The sequence below is a fragment of the Gnatocerus cornutus genome, chromosome 1 (genome assembly GCF_029298725.1).
Source record: "Gnatocerus cornutus isolate USDA-ARS CGAHR chromosome 1, icGnaCorn1.1, whole genome shotgun sequence".
NCBI lineage: Eukaryota > Metazoa > Arthropoda > Insecta > Coleoptera > Tenebrionidae > Gnatocerus > Gnatocerus cornutus.
In genome coordinates, this window is record NC_142233.1 from 17,212,467 (window position 1) to 17,229,664 (window position 17,198).

The 17,198-nt window shown below is 32.3% G+C and overlaps 4 protein-coding genes and 1 pseudogene across 4 annotated transcripts; 3 read left to right on the forward strand and 2 right to left on the reverse strand.

Moving 5' to 3' along the window:
* Window positions 1-3,031: 3,031 nt before the first annotated feature.
* LOC148180620 (uncharacterized) lies at window positions 3,032-4,051 on the forward strand. The gene is made up of 2 exons (XM_088040500.1): window positions 3,032-3,296; window positions 3,354-4,051. The coding sequence occupies exons 1-2, from the start codon at window positions 3,032-3,034 to the stop codon at window positions 4,049-4,051; spliced, it is 963 nt and encodes a 320-aa protein (XP_087896626.1).
* A 2,746-nt stretch (window positions 4,052-6,797) lies between these two features.
* LOC148180621 (uncharacterized) lies at window positions 6,798-11,713 on the forward strand (annotated as a pseudogene).
* Window positions 11,714-12,082: 369 nt separating this feature from the next.
* Window positions 12,083-13,123, reverse strand: LOC148180622 (uncharacterized). Its single transcript, XM_088032631.1, has 3 exons — window positions 12,915-13,123; window positions 12,568-12,858; window positions 12,083-12,513 (listed from the first exon to the last, which is right to left on the reverse strand). Exons 1-3 carry the CDS (start codon window positions 12,915-12,917, stop codon window positions 12,106-12,108), a joined length of 702 nt encoding a protein of 233 aa, XP_087888757.1. The 5' UTR covers window positions 12,918-13,123; the 3' UTR covers window positions 12,083-12,105.
* A 1,648-nt stretch (window positions 13,124-14,771) lies between these two features.
* Window positions 14,772-16,635, forward strand: Rpt2 (26S proteasome regulatory subunit Rpt2). Its single transcript, XM_088032619.1, has 5 exons — window positions 14,772-14,918; window positions 14,969-15,739; window positions 15,790-15,987; window positions 16,041-16,250; window positions 16,460-16,635. The coding sequence occupies exons 1-5, from the start codon at window positions 14,916-14,918 to the stop codon at window positions 16,592-16,594; spliced, it is 1,317 nt and encodes a 438-aa protein (XP_087888745.1). The 5' UTR covers window positions 14,772-14,915; the 3' UTR covers window positions 16,595-16,635.
* LOC148180624 (uncharacterized) lies at window positions 16,581-17,189 on the reverse strand. Its single transcript, XM_088032643.1, has 3 exons — window positions 17,052-17,189; window positions 16,835-16,956; window positions 16,581-16,789 (listed from the first exon to the last, which is right to left on the reverse strand). The coding sequence occupies exons 1-3, from the start codon at window positions 17,127-17,129 to the stop codon at window positions 16,639-16,641; spliced, it is 351 nt and encodes a 116-aa protein (XP_087888769.1). The 5' UTR covers window positions 17,130-17,189; the 3' UTR covers window positions 16,581-16,638.
* Window positions 17,190-17,198: the final 9 nt, after the last annotated feature.

A 17,198-nucleotide genomic window follows, 5' to 3' on the forward strand; every position in this document is an offset into this window, starting at 1 on the left:
AAGAAAGACCAGCAAGGCGTCCCCAAAGGGGACTACTGAATGTCTAGAACAAAATTTAAGCACTCTTCATTAAAATTTATCAATCGATTTAACTGATTTGTAACAGAAATGCGAATATGAAATATATAATCCGTACGATTAATTGGTAAATATTTTGGATGCGTTGGCTCAATATTAATTAAAGATCTAGGTGAAATATTTGGAGTAAAAGCGTATATAACATCACTTTTAAGATTGTTTTGATAACTAGATGAAATTAAGGAACAGTGAATCAAAATTTGATCAATATCTTTGGTGATATTACCAATTTTTGTTGCATAGTTTATTCCTTGTTTATATATTTTTTTATCAAATCCTAAAAGCTCATGAATCTTTCCGTGGGAAAAGTCAATTTCACAATCTATGTCGCGTATAATTAGCATAAAACGATTAGTTGCATAATTTACATCAAAATAAAACGGAGGTGTTTCAAACGTTCCAAAATATTCTTGGATATAATTATTTAATTCATTTTCATCGTACAGACCGTTTGGTAATTTTAATATTTTCCAATCCTGTTCAACCCGAACCCCATCTTTTCTAATTTCATTTTGTTTATGCTCACGAGGGTCTTTAGACATACGGGGCACTAGTCCCTTTAGGGACGACCTGTATTTTATTTCATTATTTTTATACTCTTCAGTAATGTTATCCCAACTATACCAGAGACTTGCTGTTTTTAAAGCAATTTCACCTTTTAATCCGGATAAATTAATAGGATTTTCAGAATAACTTATTTCAAAATCATTTTCTTTAGATCTGATGTGTATTAGGCTCATTTATTCAGTTTAAAAAAGCATGCCAAGTGTCGTGAATATCTTTTTGTGATCTGACTTTTTTATAAGTTTCATTTTAAACAATTTATCAAGTATTTCTACGCATTCATTATATACTTCAATTGAATCATTTCCAGCATTTTTTGACGCAATTAATAGATCAAGACGTTCTACCATTTCATTCGGATCTGAAAAAATACTGCTTCCTGTTTGCTGTCTTTCATAGAAAGGAATTTTTCGAATATCCTCTAAAACACGTTTATATTTTTTCAACTGTAAATACACATATTGTAAATTATCAACTTTTTCTTGCTCTTGTGATTTCTTTGCGTTTGTAATGTGTGCATTTAATGATTTTAATTTAGTTGATATTTCGGGTATAGTTGTATCAATTTTTACATTTCGATTTCTAATGTCTAACGATAATAAATGTGAAGGTTTTTCAAATTTAAATTTTTTTTCAATAACATCAAAATTTAAATCTTTATCCGGATCTAAACTCAGAATCTTTGATTCTTCGTGAGGCTTCGCTGAACTTATTGCGGTATGCACAGAAGGTGATTTCGGTAATGATAATAATTGATCTGATTCGCCTGCGGAGCCGTAGTCCCTTTCAGGGACGCTTACATCATCGCTTTCTGCATTCTTTGAAACATTTTTTGAATCCGCTTCGCTCATAAGAATTCGTTGCGTAAATTCGGGCGAAGCCTTCATGAGCGAAGCGAATTCAGTAATATTATCAAGTTTATCAGTTATAGGCTTCTGTAGTTTTTTAATTTCTTCCTTTGTTAAATGTTCTTTAAATTGCTTTAAATGGATCCTGTTTTTTATTATTTTACGATTTTTTAAAATAGCGTCAATTATTTCAGCATGCGAAGCGTCCATTTTACTATCAGTCATTTATATATAGTGAAAAAAAATATTCCCTGGTATCAAGTTGTTTTTTATACTCCCAAAATAGTGCAAAACATTCCCCGTTTTCATTTCGACTACAATCCGATCTATTCTTACAGCATCTCCTCTTTCACGACAGCTTTATACCGTTTATAGGTATGTGTCTATCGAGGAGAATCATCGGCACGACCATGAATCCTCAATTAACAGGACAGGTCATTCTTGTTCGATATTACTGTAAGTCATGAATAGATGGAAGAGTCCCAAAACCAAGAAATGTTTTGAGAATATTTGGCAGCACTCAGTTGCCCGTCAATCTTCGTGGGTCTTCAATCTCTATGGCCACTCGAGATCTCGCCAGTTCAGATTTAAGAACAACTGCATTCTCAATAAAAAAAGGCGTCGATGGGGATCGAACCAAAACCTTGTAATTATCTGTCTAACTCTTTACTAACTGAGCTATTTGGATCTCGTGCATTCTAATATCTAATCAGCTATATAATCTTATCAAATACACAATATTATGAAATAAAAAAATTCGCACTGGTGTCTTATTTAATGGGGATTCGAACACCCTGCGAAAGCGTGTGCACATGTTCAGAGCGCGACGCTTTAACTTTAGCGCTAACGCGGTTTAGCGATGAGCGTCCACAAAGCGGGCTAGTTATTTGTCTTAAATAAATAAATGGATTCTTTACCTATTCATTTTATTAAAGCAGATGAAAAAGAATATTATAACATTAATGAATTAGCGCCAAAATGGCCTTTTATATTAATAATTATAGGACGAAGTGGTTCTGGTAAAACAAATACTGTTGTCAATCTTTTAAAATATTTATTTTTTGATACTTTTTATTTGTATGCAAAAGATTTAGAAGAACCGTATTATCAATTATTACAAAATGTATTTGATGATGAAAAAATTCGTGGACAATCGTACTTTTCATCAGATATAGAAGACATTGTCGATGTAGACGAACTAGATAGAGATAAACAAAATTTGATTGTTGTTGATGATTTTGTAACGGAAAAAGATCAAAAGAAACTGATAGATTTAGCTATACGCGGAAGAAAAATGAATGCTTCAATGATTTATATAACGCAGGATTGGTATAGAGTACCAAAATCAATTCGTTTACAATGTAATTATATTTCAATATTTCCATCCTGTGATGGTAATGATATAAGTTTAATATTTAGAGAAAAGGGATTGGATAAGAAACTTAGGGAATATTATGAAAATAACATTAAATCTTTTGATTGCTTAACTGTTGATTTTAAAACTCCTGAAATGAAATATAGGAAGAATTTTACGCCCATAAATGACTGGTAAAACCAATCTAGAGTCGAAGACGATGACATCTGAATACGCTTCGCTCGTGAGGACTTTGCCTGAATACGTTCTTAGAAAAAATAGAAAAAAAGGAGGTAAATCAACAAGAGGACCACCTGGTATAGGATTTAATCTAACAGAAAATGGTGATTATGATATCGCAGGACACAAATTAGTTAATGTAAAGCAACCTGAAAATCCTGGCGATGCTGTTAATTTACAATATTTAACGTCAGCGTCCACAAAGTGGAATAGTGCGCGCGAAGCACTAGTCCATGAAATGGACGTTTTGCATGCTACTGTGGATAAAGTCAATGATAATATGATTAAAAAAGATGATTCTCAAAGTATTCTAAAAATTGTTAAACCTGAACTCAGTAACATGATTACAAAAGATGATTCTCAAAGTATTTTAAAAATCGTTAAACCTGAACTCAGTAATATGATTAAAAAAGATGATTCAGAAAGCGTTTTAAAAATTGTTAAACCGGAACTCAGTAATATGATTACAAAAGATTCATTGAATCTAACCGCTACAAGAAGATATATTGATATTGGTAATAGAAGATTAGTTAAAACTGCTAATGCAATTGATAAGTATGATGTTGTCAATAAAGGGCAACTAGATGATACCTTAATCAATTATGGACATTATTCTTTTTTACAGTTTGTAGGAAAAATTCGTTTTATTAAAGAAGTTGATGGTCAAAAGGCTGTTACTGTGCTTTTCCTTTATTTTGATGGTGAAGGATTTATTAGATTGCCAATGGATGTGGAAGTTGTAAAATTCTACTCAACGGCTAATTTGAAAGATTTGAATATCAGTAATAATAAAGGAGCAATAGATGTTTCTAAACCATTTATTGTTAGAGAATCTGATCTTCTATCTTTTATGATAAAAAAAGAAAAAGTAAACACGGATGAAAATCTCGGTGGTTATAACCATAATAAACCTTATCTATTAAGTACTCCAATTTTCTTTTATATGCTAGTCAAGTTTTCTGTATAACGTCTTTGACCTATGCACAATCGCTTCGCATGCTACGCACTAGTCCACTGTGTGGACGCTCATGACGGCTTCACCTGAATTATTTACAAAATAAAACATATATAAATGGAAAACAATATAGTAATCAACTTAAATGAAAATGGTATCTCTACTCTCTGTTGTACAGTAAATGGTAAACAAATTGAACTTAATCTGACAGAAGATGAAGAAGTTGAAATTTTACGAAAAATTGCTATTATATTATTAACAAAATTACCTTATGAAGAAATGAAAGAACCTCGGAAAGAACTTTTGAAAACATTTTTAAACTCTTTATAATTTTCATAATTATAAATGAATACTTATTGTGTTAAATGTAAAACAAACACAGGTAACAAAAATATAATTGTTAAAGAAGATAAAAAGGGCAAAAATTATTTCTCATCACTATGTCCTGCATGTGGTAAAAAGAAAAGTACATATAAAAAGATCAAATAAATGGATTATTGTAAAATATGCAAAACGAAAACTAAATCCATTGGAGAACCAGAATTCGTGCGAAGCGCTCATGGCCGAAGGGAATTTATTGTAAAATATAAACGCTGGAGAAGAATATCAACTTGCAGAAATTGTCAATCAGTGAAAAATAATTTTTCAAAATCACCTGAAGATATTTTAATTATTGAATTATTCAAACCTGCTAGGAAAAACTATGAAACACGAGCATTCCAACACAAAGGTATTGATGATACTTGGCAAATAGATATTTATGTTTTCTATAGACCAAAAGGTAAATCAGAAGATCCAAGTTATAATTTAAGAACAAAAAAGCCAAAGGCGAAGACGAATGATTTTAATAAATTTAAAAAGATTAACAAGGGATTTATCTATATTCTAGTTGCTGAAGACACCTTTTCTAAATTTGTATGGGTAGAACCTTTAAAAACTAAATCAGGATTAGAAGTAGCTAATGCATTTGTAAAAATCATACAACAAGCGATTAAAGATAAACACAATCCACCAAAAAATGTACATGCTGATAAAGGAAAAGAGTTTTATAATAAAGATATGAGGATCGTTTTAAATAAATACAATATCAATCTTTACAGTACAGGAACAAAAAATAAAGCTTTCTTTGTTGAGAGGTTCAACCGTACTTTAGGAAATAAATTCAAGCCAATATTATATGACAGTTTTGATTGGATTTCACCACTTCCAAAAATTATAAAATCTTATAACAATTCTTATCATACTACTATTAAAATGAAACCAAAGGATGTAAATAAAGGAAATGAAAGAAAATTGTTAGAAACCGTATATATGATTACATTAACAAATAAAAAACCAAAATTTGAAGTTGGCGATAGAGTTAGATTATCAAATATGGTTGACGTATATCGTAACAAATTAAAAACAAATTGGACAGAAGAAATATTTACAGTTGTAGAAAAACGTGTATATAATGTTTGGATTTATTTTGTTTCTGATCTTAATGATGAAAAAATTAAAGAGGGTATATACGAAGCAGAAATGCAACTAACATTATTATAAGAATTATTGAAATAATACAAATAAAAATAAATATAATTTTTTTCTTTTCTTTTGTTAATTCAACAATCTTTAAGTTTGCCTTGATTAATAAATTCGCTGTATTCATTTATTAACTAGAGAAAGAGTGTTTGCTAAACGTCTTTTTGCTCGTTCTTTATTGTTATACCTAATAACAGGATTTTTATTCAGTAATGAGTTTATTTTTTCTTCATCATAACTATTTACATCTTTTAATTCTTGTTCCAATACATTAATTTTGTTCTCTTTATGCTCGATTTCTTCGTCCATCTTTTCTATTGTTTCAACTGCAGCATTTCCTAATTCTTTTAAAATTCTGTTTTCCATATACAGTTGATTAGATGCTTTAACTTTATTGCCAACAGATAAATTATTAAACTCAATGCAGTCTTTTTTTATTCTATTTTGAATAATTTTTACCTGATTTTTGTCTGCAACATCAATTAGTGCCATTATTTATTAGATAGGGAATTTATAGTCTTATTAAAATTTTTATCAAATTCTTCTTCAGCCTCTTTTGTACTGCCAGCTTTCAGGGACGCTTTGTAATCTGATTGGGATGTGTTTGATTTGTGTTTAGATTTAATTTGTTTCTGTTTTTTGTTATATTGTTCTATATTGTTTGATTTTTTGTTATGTTTAATTAATGTTTCACCAGTGAGAAATTTTATTTGATTCCTAATTGTATTTTCACCAATTTTATTCTGTTTAGCAAACTCTTTTAAGGTAATAGTTTTAGAAGTAGGGTCTCCTTTTTGTGCTAAAAAATTTAATGCTAATTGTCTTGATCGCATATTATTTAAATTCTTCACTGACGGAATACTAGACTCTGTTAATGTGTAATCTTTTTTAATTATTATGTTTATCTTTTGTTTAGCTGACTGTTCCCTTTTGGTATTATGAGTCATTTATTATGAAATAATATCTTCCTAATAAATGGATAAAAAAGTTTGTAACAACTGCAATACTGAAAAAGATTTGGACAATTTTTATCCAAATAAAAAAAGCAAAGGTGGTTATTCAACTTTGTGTAACATATGTTGGAATAAACAATATAGAGGTAAAAAAGTATTATGTAAGTGCGGTAAATTAGTAGGAAAGCAATACTATCCAAAACATATCTTACTAACATATTATAATCATTGATAAAGTTTAAGAGTTTTGAAAAAAATATTTTGGAAAAACTTTTTTCTTATAAATGGAAATGCAGAAAGATCAACTTCTTAAAATGAGTCTTGAGGGAATTGTAAAACATACTAAAGGGGATTTAAAAAAAGTGGGTGAAATAATTGAACAAATTAATAAAGATGTCGAACCAGAATCGTCTTCTAGTTCATCTTCAACTCATAAATCGTCTTGGATGGATAAATATTTTTTACCACTACCGTCAAATAATGAATCTGTACTAAATAAGCTAAGCTTAAAAAAATTAAAATCTATTGCAAAAAAACAGGGCTTAAAGAACTATTCAAAATATAACTCAAAGACTAAATCAGTTCTTATACGGCTAATTCTAAAAGAAGAGTCGGATGCTGGAGATTGGCATAGAAAATTAAGCAGGGTTACTATTAAAAAATTAAAATCAATTTCTAGCAAACTAAACTTAAACATAAAGAGAAATAGTAAAAAAATAGATCTATTGAAACAAATTTCAGATAATGTAAACAATGATAATTTAAACACACTTCTTAATGAAATTGAATTGCCAAGTTTAGAAGAAATATTGAAGGAAATATTAGAGAAATCGACTCAAAATAAAACGTTGAAAGAACTAAGAAAACTTGCCAAAGAAAAGAATATCAAAGGTTACTCAAAAATGAAGAAAGCAGAATTATTACAAAAAATTGGTGAGGAACCTTTTGCAATCGAAGATGATTATTTTACAGAGTTTTCAAAAAAACCTAAATTTAAAATAATAGAAACAAAAGCTGAATACAGCAAAAAATGGAATACACATAAAGTTTACTATAAAATTATATTATTGAAAGATGAAGAAGAATCGTTAAAGTCCGATGTTTCTGACATAATTATGAAAAAAATTACTGTCATTAGAGAGGGTTTAAATGAAATGATTGAAATATGTAGTAAAAGAGAAAACAAAATTCAAAGAAGGAGACTTATTAAATATAGTAGTTAACCACACCCATCTTTGGACACCTATTGCCACCGGATTATCAAGAACTTCTGAAATTGATAATTTATTAAACAAAATTCAAAGTATCTTAACTTCAAATCAAGATTTAGATATATACACTTGTACATTTAATGTAGAAGTAGTTAATATGCCTAGAGGTGCCACTAATGCGAAAAGATTGTTAAATATAGCAGAAGACTCAAGAACAAAGAAAAGTATAACACAAATAAAAAATAAAGATAGATTATGTTGTCCAAGAGCCGTTATTGTTGGATTAACTTATCATACAAACATTATACTCGGTAAGGAATATAATGATAATGAATTAAAATATATAAGAATGGGAAGAAATTTACAAACAACTTTAGCTCAAGAGCTATGTAATCAGCTTGGAGAATATAATGAAGAGTATTTTACCTTACATGATATTGCAAGTATAGAAAAAGTATTAAATATTCAAATAAAAGTCGTAGCAGCGGAATGCTTTAATTCCATAATATATTCGGGGCCCGAAAAAGATATAAAAATATATTTATATAAAAATGGAAATCATTTTGATACAATTGGTAGTATGACAGCTTTCTATGGTCAATCTTATTATTGTAAAAAATGTGATAAACCATATCAAAACAAAGATAAACATAAATGCAAAACAAAGGATAAAATATGCATAATGTGTTTCAAATCTAATCACAAAGAAGACTCTGAATCTTTGATTCATCGTGAAGCTTTGCTGAACTGTGCTAAAAGAATATATTGCGAAAAATGCAATAGATACTGTTTTAATCAAGAATGTTTAGAAAATCATTCTGAAGTTTGTGAAAGATTTCATAAATGCTTAAAGTGTAATAAAATACTCAAAAGAGGTGATAAAATGGTTGACGAAGGTAAAAAAATGATTGAAGAAGGAAATAGATTAATTCGTGGACTCTATCCACTCATGAAGGCAAAGCCGATTTGTACAAAACCGAAAATGGTCCAAAAATGTAATAAATTTATTGAAAGAGGTAATAAAATGATAGAAGAGGGTAGTAAAGAACACAAATGTGGCTGGGAAAAATGTAGAAATTGTTATAAAGAGGTTGAAATACGTAAACATAAATGTTACATGCAATGGAAGCGGCAAAAAGGTGGAATCTGTCAAACTAAAATAAAAGACTGGCAGGGCCAGCGTCCACACAGTGGACTAGTGCGTAGCATGCCCAGAGGCAAAGCCGAAGACGGTAGTAAAGAATACAAAGTAAGAGGTTGTAAAAATTGTGATAGAGAAGGTTGTACAGTAACTTTTCCTGATAAAACGAACAAAAGAGTAAAATATCACATTTATCAATGTAAAGAATGTAAAAATTGTGTTAAAATACCAAGAAAGACTGGCAGGGCCAGCGTCCCCGAAGGGGACTACTGCGCCGCAGGCTCAGAGTTCACCAAAGGGTGCGGAGCACAAGTCAAAGACGATTCACGAGGGGATTTAAAGATCCCGGAGTCGAAGACAAAGAACGAAAACGGTTATCAATGTCTTAATTGCGGATGTTCATTTAATACAACTAAATGCTCTTACACACAAAAATATTTATTCTTTGATTACGAAGCGATGCAAGAAACGGGCAAACACGTACCTAATTTAGTTATAGCTCACGATTTTTACGGTAATGTTGATTCTTTTAAGACTAACAAAGATTTCTGTAAATGGTTAGTTTCTAGAGATCATAAAGGATACACAGCTATTGCACATTATGGCAAAGGTTATGATTCTTACTTTATTCTAAAATATTGCGTTGAAAACGGTATTAAACCTTTCTGCATATATAATGGATCTAAAATAATGTTAATGGAAATAAAATCAATTAATTTAAGAATTATTGATAGTAGTAATTTTGTTCAAGGACCTTTAAAAAACTTCCCCAAAACATTCGGCCTAAACGAACTTAAAAAAGGTTATTTTCCACATTTTTTCAATACAACAGAAAATCAGAACTATATTGGAAAAATACCAAATACAAAATACTATGGTGTTAATTCTATGAAAATAAAAGATAGGCAAGAGTTTTTAGAATGGCATAAACAAAAAAGAAAAGAAAATTATTTATTTGATTTTAAAAATGAACTTTATGATTATTGTAATTCTGATGTGGATATATTAAGAAGAGGATGTCTTGAATTAAGAAAACAATTTCTAGAAATAGCTAACATAGATCCTTTTAGATACATTACAATTGCTGGTGTTTGTATGGCTATATATAGATCAAAATATATTAAGAAAGATACAATTGCAGTTGTTGATAATCTAAAAAAAGATCAATATTCTCAACAATCAATTTCTTGGTTGAATAGTTTTCATAATCCAAATATAAAACATGCATTAAACGATGGTGAAGTGAGAATATGTGGATCAAAAGTTGATGGCTTTGATGAAAAATCTAATACAGTCTATCAATATCACGGTTGTTTTTGGCATGGTTGTACAAAATGTTATAGTTCAAACTTTATTAATAATAAGAATAAAACAACTATGGAAGATCTTTATGAACAAACAATAGAAAGAAGCGAGCAAATAAAAAAAGCTGGCTATAATTTAATAGAAATGTGGGAATGCAATTGGATTAAATCTAAAGAATATAAAGAAGAAATGAAACAAACTAAAAGCAAATATAAAGAAATTGAAGAACTTAATCCTAGAAATGCGTTCTTCGGAGGAAGAACTAATGCTACAAAACTAAAAGTTAATGGAAAGAAAATGAAATATATAGATATTTGTAGTTTATATCCAACAGTACAATGTTATGATGATTATCCAGTTGGACATCCTACTAAAATATTCAAACCTCCTACATATAATTCAAAATGGTATGGTTTAATAAAATGTGCAATTTTACCACCAAGAGGTTTGTATCACCCTGTTTTACCTGTTAAAAATAAAAGGAAATCTGGCGATGAAAAACTAACATTTCCATTATGTCAATTGTGTGCAAAATTAAATAATCAAAAAGATAAATGTACTCATACGGAATCTCAAAGAATTGTCAGAGGAACCTGGTGTACAAACGAAGTAAAAAAAGCAATTGAAAAAGGATACAAAATAATAACTATTAATGAAGTTTGGCATTTTGAACAAAAATCGAGTTATTTGTTTAAAGGATATGTAAAAGCATTTATGAAAATAAAGTTAGAGACAAGTGAATGGAGAAATGATTTTGAATCAGAAGAAGAATATAGAAAAGCCGTAAAAGAAAATCTAGGTATTGAATTGGGTAAAATAGAAAATAATCCTGGAAAGAGAGCTGTTGCAAAAATCTGTTTAAATTCCTTATGGGGTAAATTTGGTCAAAGACAAAATATGGGGGCAACAGAGTATGTTACAGATATTAAGAGATTTTATGAGATCTTATTAGACGACAGACTTGATAATATACATATCAATGAATTAAACGAAAATATGTTACAGATTGATTACAAGTATAAAGGTTGCTATGTAGAAAATGATTTCAATACCAATATATTCATAGCGGCTTTTACAACCGCAAATGCTAGACTAAGATTGTACGAAATGTTAGACATATTAGGAGAGAGTGTAATATATTATGATACAGATAGCATTGTATATATTGATAATGGTAAAAACACTGTTAAAACAGGTTGTCTATTGGGAGATTGGACTGATGAATTAGGTAAGGACGTATGGATTGCTGATTGGGTATCAACAGGTCCAAAAAGTTATTGTTATAAAACTAATACAGGTAAAGTTGTTTGCAAAATTAAAGGATTTACATTAAATTATGAAACGTCCGAAAAGATTAATTCCGATAGCATGAATAATATTTTAGAACACAAAGACAGTAAAATCAGTACACAATATAATCGAAATTACCAGAGATACTAAAACTAAAGAACTTTTAAATAAAATAGAAACAAAGGAATTTGGTTTTGTTTACGACAAGAGAGTTATTTTAGAAAACTTTGATACAATACCGTTTGGATATTAATTCTTTTCGTTGTCAATTATTAATAATGAATCAATTGGAAACTATAATTAATAATCCTTTTTTTATTATTAGGTAATGAATAATTTATTATAAACAGCGATTCAAAAAATTTCCATGTGAAGCAGCAATTCAGTTTAAAATAAATCAAGTTTTTGAAATTATTCTTGATAAAGAATTTTCAGTTTTTAAAAAATTATTGCAATTATTTTAATTGCAAAATTACCTCGTAAGGAACAAAAAATATTATCAAATACATTAACAAGCTCTTCAAAATTACTTTGTTTTTATCAATGTATCTTGCTAGTTTTAAAGTCAAACAATTATACAATGCGTTCATAAGAGGGAAGGTAAAATTGAATTTGAACTGCTCCAAGCATATACCTATATTTATTTTATTTGTTTTTTACATGTCTATATTTTGAAGCAACACTTTCTGATTTCTCTAATGTTCGAATTTCTAATTTTTCGGGCGGCAGTGGGAACGCTTCCCACAAAAATCCGATTAATTGAATTTCTCGGTGTTCTAGGTGCGACGCCCCTATTTCAAACTTGTCGTTAATATTGAATGTAGGATGGGCGGAGCCACACAATTTGCTATACAAAGGCTTAAACAATTTTATAAAATGTTCTACTTCTAAATTCCATGCCTTCAGTTGAGCTACATTCTTCTTGGCAAAGTCTGCGAATCTGTCTGCTCTCTCTGAAATGGTTTGATTCAATTTCCTGGTATCGAATTCGCAAACGAAACTTCTTAGTTCAACAAGCTTTAAGTGTTTTAAGTTTTGCCAATTAACCTCCGACTAAAAGATAGCAATGAAAATTAATACACAACATTCAAAATGACGTTAACTTACTAGTTTTATTGTCAGCTTCTCAATTTCGTGCTGATGCTCTTTTTTCAGCAACTCGTGCTGCAACTCGTGGTCTTTTTTCAGCAACTCGTGCTGCAACTCGTGCTGATGCTCTTTTTTCAGCAACTCGTGCTGCAACTCGTGGTCTTTTTTCAGCAACTCGTGCTGCAACTCGTGCTGATGCTCTTTTTTCAGCAACTCTAACTCTAACTCTAACTCATGAGTTACTTGAATTAGTTGTTGGTCCTTAGCATCCAAAGGCAATTCTTTCAAAAAGTCTTTGAAACCTTTCGCCTGAAAATACATTATATTATTTGTAGGTATAATTCACCAACAATTGAAAATTTTACCATGATTTTTCTCGCACACGTGAACCTAAATCAAGTCACAGATTTCAAGTAAAGGAGTAACGAGTAAACAAAAAATAGCCTAACAGCTGATGATGACAGATCACAGAACACTAGACAGATTGTACGCAGAATTGCCAACATGAAAAATTAGAGTGTAATATTGGTTGCATACCAATTAAATCAATTATTTTGTATCTATTCGCGAACTAAAGGATATAGGGATTTTTTGGCGAGTTCCAGTATATGAACGGGAAGAAAATGACAGTAACCGGTTTATTTTCGCGACATTGAGAGTTGAGGGGAATAGAGCTATGACGTCACTGTTTGAAATCATAAACTATCGAACGGGAACTGATTTCATGCCCGCTCATGAGAGAAGAGTTATTTACAAGCGGTTATGTAGTTTTTGAAGTAAGAAGAGTGTAATATTATTGTAGGTTATGTGTACACTATGAGAAGGATTTTTTTTATAATAGTACCAAGATACATTGAACTCTGGTAGACCAACTGCCAATACTTTCATTGGAAAAAAATTCAGATAATTCCTGTTCCTGGTAGTAGGCGGCGATTTTAGTACAAATTTTTGCCAGTACATGACGCCACCAGTTTTTACGGCCGTCACTTTGTTGTCAGTTGAAATAACTTTAGGTTATGTATGATGGAACACGTGGAATTTAATTTTAGTAAAAACTAAAAAGTTATTCGGTAATTTATGTGATTTTAATAATGAAATTGATACATTCTTAATTGCAAATCATCATATGTATATTTTTTATAAGAAATATGTTTGGTTAGTCAATTTAAAAGACATGACTTATAATAAAGAACCGAAATTAATTACAGATTATTTATATTTTTTACCAGTTGATTTTCAAGAAATTTCACATATTTATCAAAGACCTTCAGGGGATGTTTTAATAGTTGTAAAAAATTTATATTATTTAATTGATTTTCCAAGTTTTAATGTTAAAAGTGGATATAATGCTCGATCTATTGAAAATTTAGGAATACCAAAAGGAAAAAGAATTGATGCAATATTTAGAACTTATTCTGGAAAAACATATATATTTTATGATAAAGTCTTGTACATTGAGTTTGATGAGTGTCTGTTTAGATCAAAGAAAAATGGCCTTATTTCAGAATTATTTGCTGGAATACCTCCAAATATAAGCGGAGCATTCAGATATAGAAATTTATATTTCTTTAAAGATAAAATGTATTATGAATTTGATGATATTTCGAATACATTAGTTAAATCTGATAAATTTGACTTGACAGTTTTCGGATTTAAATGTGGACTTATCGATCAAATAATAAAACTAATTAATCGTCTGTGATTATTGGGTAAACACCGAATTTTCTTGGCCGAATTTGTTAGGCCGAAATCGTATTCATATGTGTGCTGAAATAGCCCCAATAGAAAAACAGGACAAAATCCTTGAAAAAATGTTAATTTTAAAAAATACCTAAAAAACGGGAATGTTTTCACGATTTTTCTGCTTTTCTGTTAACCCTTGAAAATCGGGGTGTTTTCCTTAAAAAGTAGCTGTGTTCTCAAGGGGCCTTATTAGTACAAAATTCTAAACAGTGTAAAATCTTTGAAATCAAGGTAAAATTCCTAATTTTAAATGTTTTTAAAAGGGAAATTTGTTTGAACCAAACCGTATTCTTGTTTGAAAAAACGGTGTATTTTCCTTGAAATGGTGACTTTTTTGAAAAGGGTACGTTTGGAAAAACCGGTCAAATTCTTTAAAAATTTTAACTTTTCAAAAGTTATCTTGAAAACCAGGCTGAAATCATTAAAAATGTGTTGTGTTCTGAAGGGACCGTGTTAAAAATGTGTTGTGTTCTGAGGGGGCCTTGTTAGTAGTATTAAAAGTCCCCACAGATGGCGCGGTTTTGACAGCTCGCCGAATGACATTTCAGTTTGCATGACTGTGAGTTTTATTTCTCCGTTAAGTTTTGAGTTCATTGTGCGCAAAGTGACTGGAATTAACAGAAATGGTAAGAAATCTCCGTTTATTTTATCCCCTTGAGTTACGTTTCTTCGTCAGGGTCAAAGTCAGTCAGGCCCCGGCGGCGGCGACAAAAAAGAAGAGAAAGACAAGAAGAAGAAGTACGAGCCCCCAATCCCCACCCGCGTTGGTAAAAAGAAGCGTCGTACGAAGGGCCCCGACACCGCCTTGAAGCTCCCCGTCGTGACCCCGCACACGCGATGCAGGCTGAAGCTGTTGAAGCTCGAAAGGATCAAAGACTACCTTTTGATGGAGGAGGAGTTCATTCGTAACCAGGAGCGCCTCAAACCCCAGGAGGAGAAGAACGAGGAGGAGCGCTCGAAGGTTGACGATCTGCGCGGTACCCCCATGTCTGTGGGGAACCTGGAGGAGATCATTGATGATAATCACGCGATCGTCTCGACTTCCGTGGGGAGCGAGCACTACGTCAGCATCCTGTCTTTCGTAGACAAGGACCAGTTGGAGCCGGGGTGCTCGGTTTTGTTGAACCACAAAGTCCACGCCGTTGTGGGGGTGCTGGGGGACGACACCGACCCCATGGTCACGGTGATGAAGCTGGAGAAAGCCCCCCAGGAGACCTACGCGGATATTGGAGGCCTAGATACTCAAATCCAGGAGATTAAAGAGAGTGTGGAGCTGCCTCTGACTCATCCCGAATATTACGAAGAAATGGGGATCAAACCCCCGAAAGGAGTCATTTTGTACGGCCCCCCGGGCACTGGAAAGACACTACTGGCCAAGGCGGTGGCCAACCAGACCTCAGCTACCTTCCTGAGGGTCGTAGGCTCCGAACTCATCCAGAAATATTTGGTAAAATTAACTTTTCTCTTCAGTTTCAGTTGGTACAATGAGATTTCCAGGGTGATGGCCCCAAACTCGTCCGGGAGCTTTTCCGAGTCGCCGAAGAACACGCGCCATCCATCGTCTTCATCGATGAGATCGACGCCGTGGGCACTAAGCGGTACGATTCGAATTCAGGGGGCGAGCGCGAGATCCAGAGGACCATGTTGGAGCTCCTCAACCAGCTGGACGGGTTCGACTCCAGAGGAGACGTCAAAGTACGTGTGGTAGCCCTGGTTGTCAACGTCTCATCACATTTTGACTTTTCCAGGTGATCATGGCTACCAACCGCATCGAAACGTTGGATCCGGCCCTGATCCGCCCGGGCCGTATCGACCGAAAAATTGAATTTCCGCTGCCAGACGAGAAGACCAAGAAGCGGATTTTCAATATTCACACCTCCAGGATGACCCTAGCTGAAGACGTGAATTTACATGAGCTCATAATGGCAAAAGACGATTTGTCAGGGGCCGACATTAAGGTGCGTGTTTCACTAAATTTTTAATCAAGGCAGGCTGTGCATTGAACGTGTGTCACATTCTAGCTCGAAAACTGTCAAATTTCTCGAATATCACGTTTTGATTGGTCAAAACTGCCGCGGTGGTGTTATCCACGACATGAGTTTTTTTCTCGACCTACTACGATCGAAAGTTTAACGAATTAGATACAATGTCATTGTTTTGTTTTTAGGCGATTTGCACCGAGGCCGGCTTGATGGCTCTGCGTGAACGAAGAATGAAAGTGATGAACGAAGATTTCAAAAAGTCCAAGGAAAGTGTCTTGTATAGAAAGAAAGAAGGAACACCTGAAGGACTTTACTTATAATTTAGTATTTCTGTATTCAAAATAAATTTTCTCTAACAAAATCGTTATTTTTGGAGCGCTGCGATGTTTTTCCCACTAACTTCTTTTTGTCGTCTTTTGACTTCAGACAGCGACAAGTTTGGGTCTTCGCAGATTTGACACCACGCACGTTTCTGATTTGCGAGCAAATCATCTTCAGATTTGTCGCCCGAAACACTGAAAATTCGTTTTTATACGGTTTAAAACACACGAGAAACTTACAAATTGGCCCCCAAACACCGACCGATGGCTAATCCAGTGCTAAACCCTTCCGAATAGCCCTTATTGAAGTACTCCTGCTGGTTGTTATCCTTCCCACTGGATAGTCCATCACCCAGGGCTATCTAAATAAAATGACAACTGAGTGACAGGTTACTTAAAATACGTGCAAAGTTAGCAACGACGTACGTTCCACGAGTCAAAGTAGCAGCCAACTCACGGTTTTTATGTTTTTTTCGATCTGTTTCCACGACTTTTGGATTTCTTGCATGTCGTGGGACTCAATCTCCTCGCCCATTGTTGACGATTCATGCAAAATGATTTAACCTCACTTAGTACCATTGAAGACAGAAACGTAGAGTGTTGT

What these genes read in the sequence shown, in the direction of transcription:
- LOC148180620 (XM_088040500.1), top strand. Translation starts at nt 3,032, where the DNA reads ATGACTGGTAAAACCAATCTAGAGTCGAAGACGATGACATCTGAATAC. An exon ending in AGCGTCCACAAAGTGGAATA is followed by an intron (nt 3,297 to 3,353) that starts GTGCGCGCGAAG and finishes CTGTGGATAAAG; the next exon opens with TCAATGATAATATGATTAAA.
- LOC148180622 (XM_088032631.1), bottom strand. An exon ending in AGAAGCTGACAATAAAACTA is followed by an intron (nt 12,514 to 12,567) that starts GTAAGTTAACGT and finishes GCTATCTTTTAG; the next exon opens with TCGGAGGTTAATTGGCAAAA.
- Rpt2 (XM_088032619.1), top strand. An exon ending in ACTCCAGAGGAGACGTCAAA is followed by an intron (nt 15,988 to 16,040) that starts GTACGTGTGGTA and finishes TGACTTTTCCAG; the next exon opens with GTGATCATGGCTACCAACCG. An exon ending in TGTCAGGGGCCGACATTAAG is followed by an intron (nt 16,251 to 16,459) that starts GTGCGTGTTTCA and finishes TTTTGTTTTTAG; the next exon opens with GCGATTTGCACCGAGGCCGG.
- LOC148180624 (XM_088032643.1), bottom strand. Translation starts at nt 17,129, where the DNA reads ATGGGCGAGGAGATTGAGTCCCACGACATGCAAGAAATCCAAAAGTCG. An exon ending in TCGAAAAAAACATAAAAACC is followed by an intron (nt 16,957 to 17,051) that starts GTGAGTTGGCTG and finishes CATTTTATTTAG; the next exon opens with ATAGCCCTGGGTGATGGACT. An exon ending in CGGTGTTTGGGGGCCAATTT is followed by an intron (nt 16,790 to 16,834) that starts GTAAGTTTCTCG and finishes ACGAATTTTCAG; the next exon opens with TGTTTCGGGCGACAAATCTG.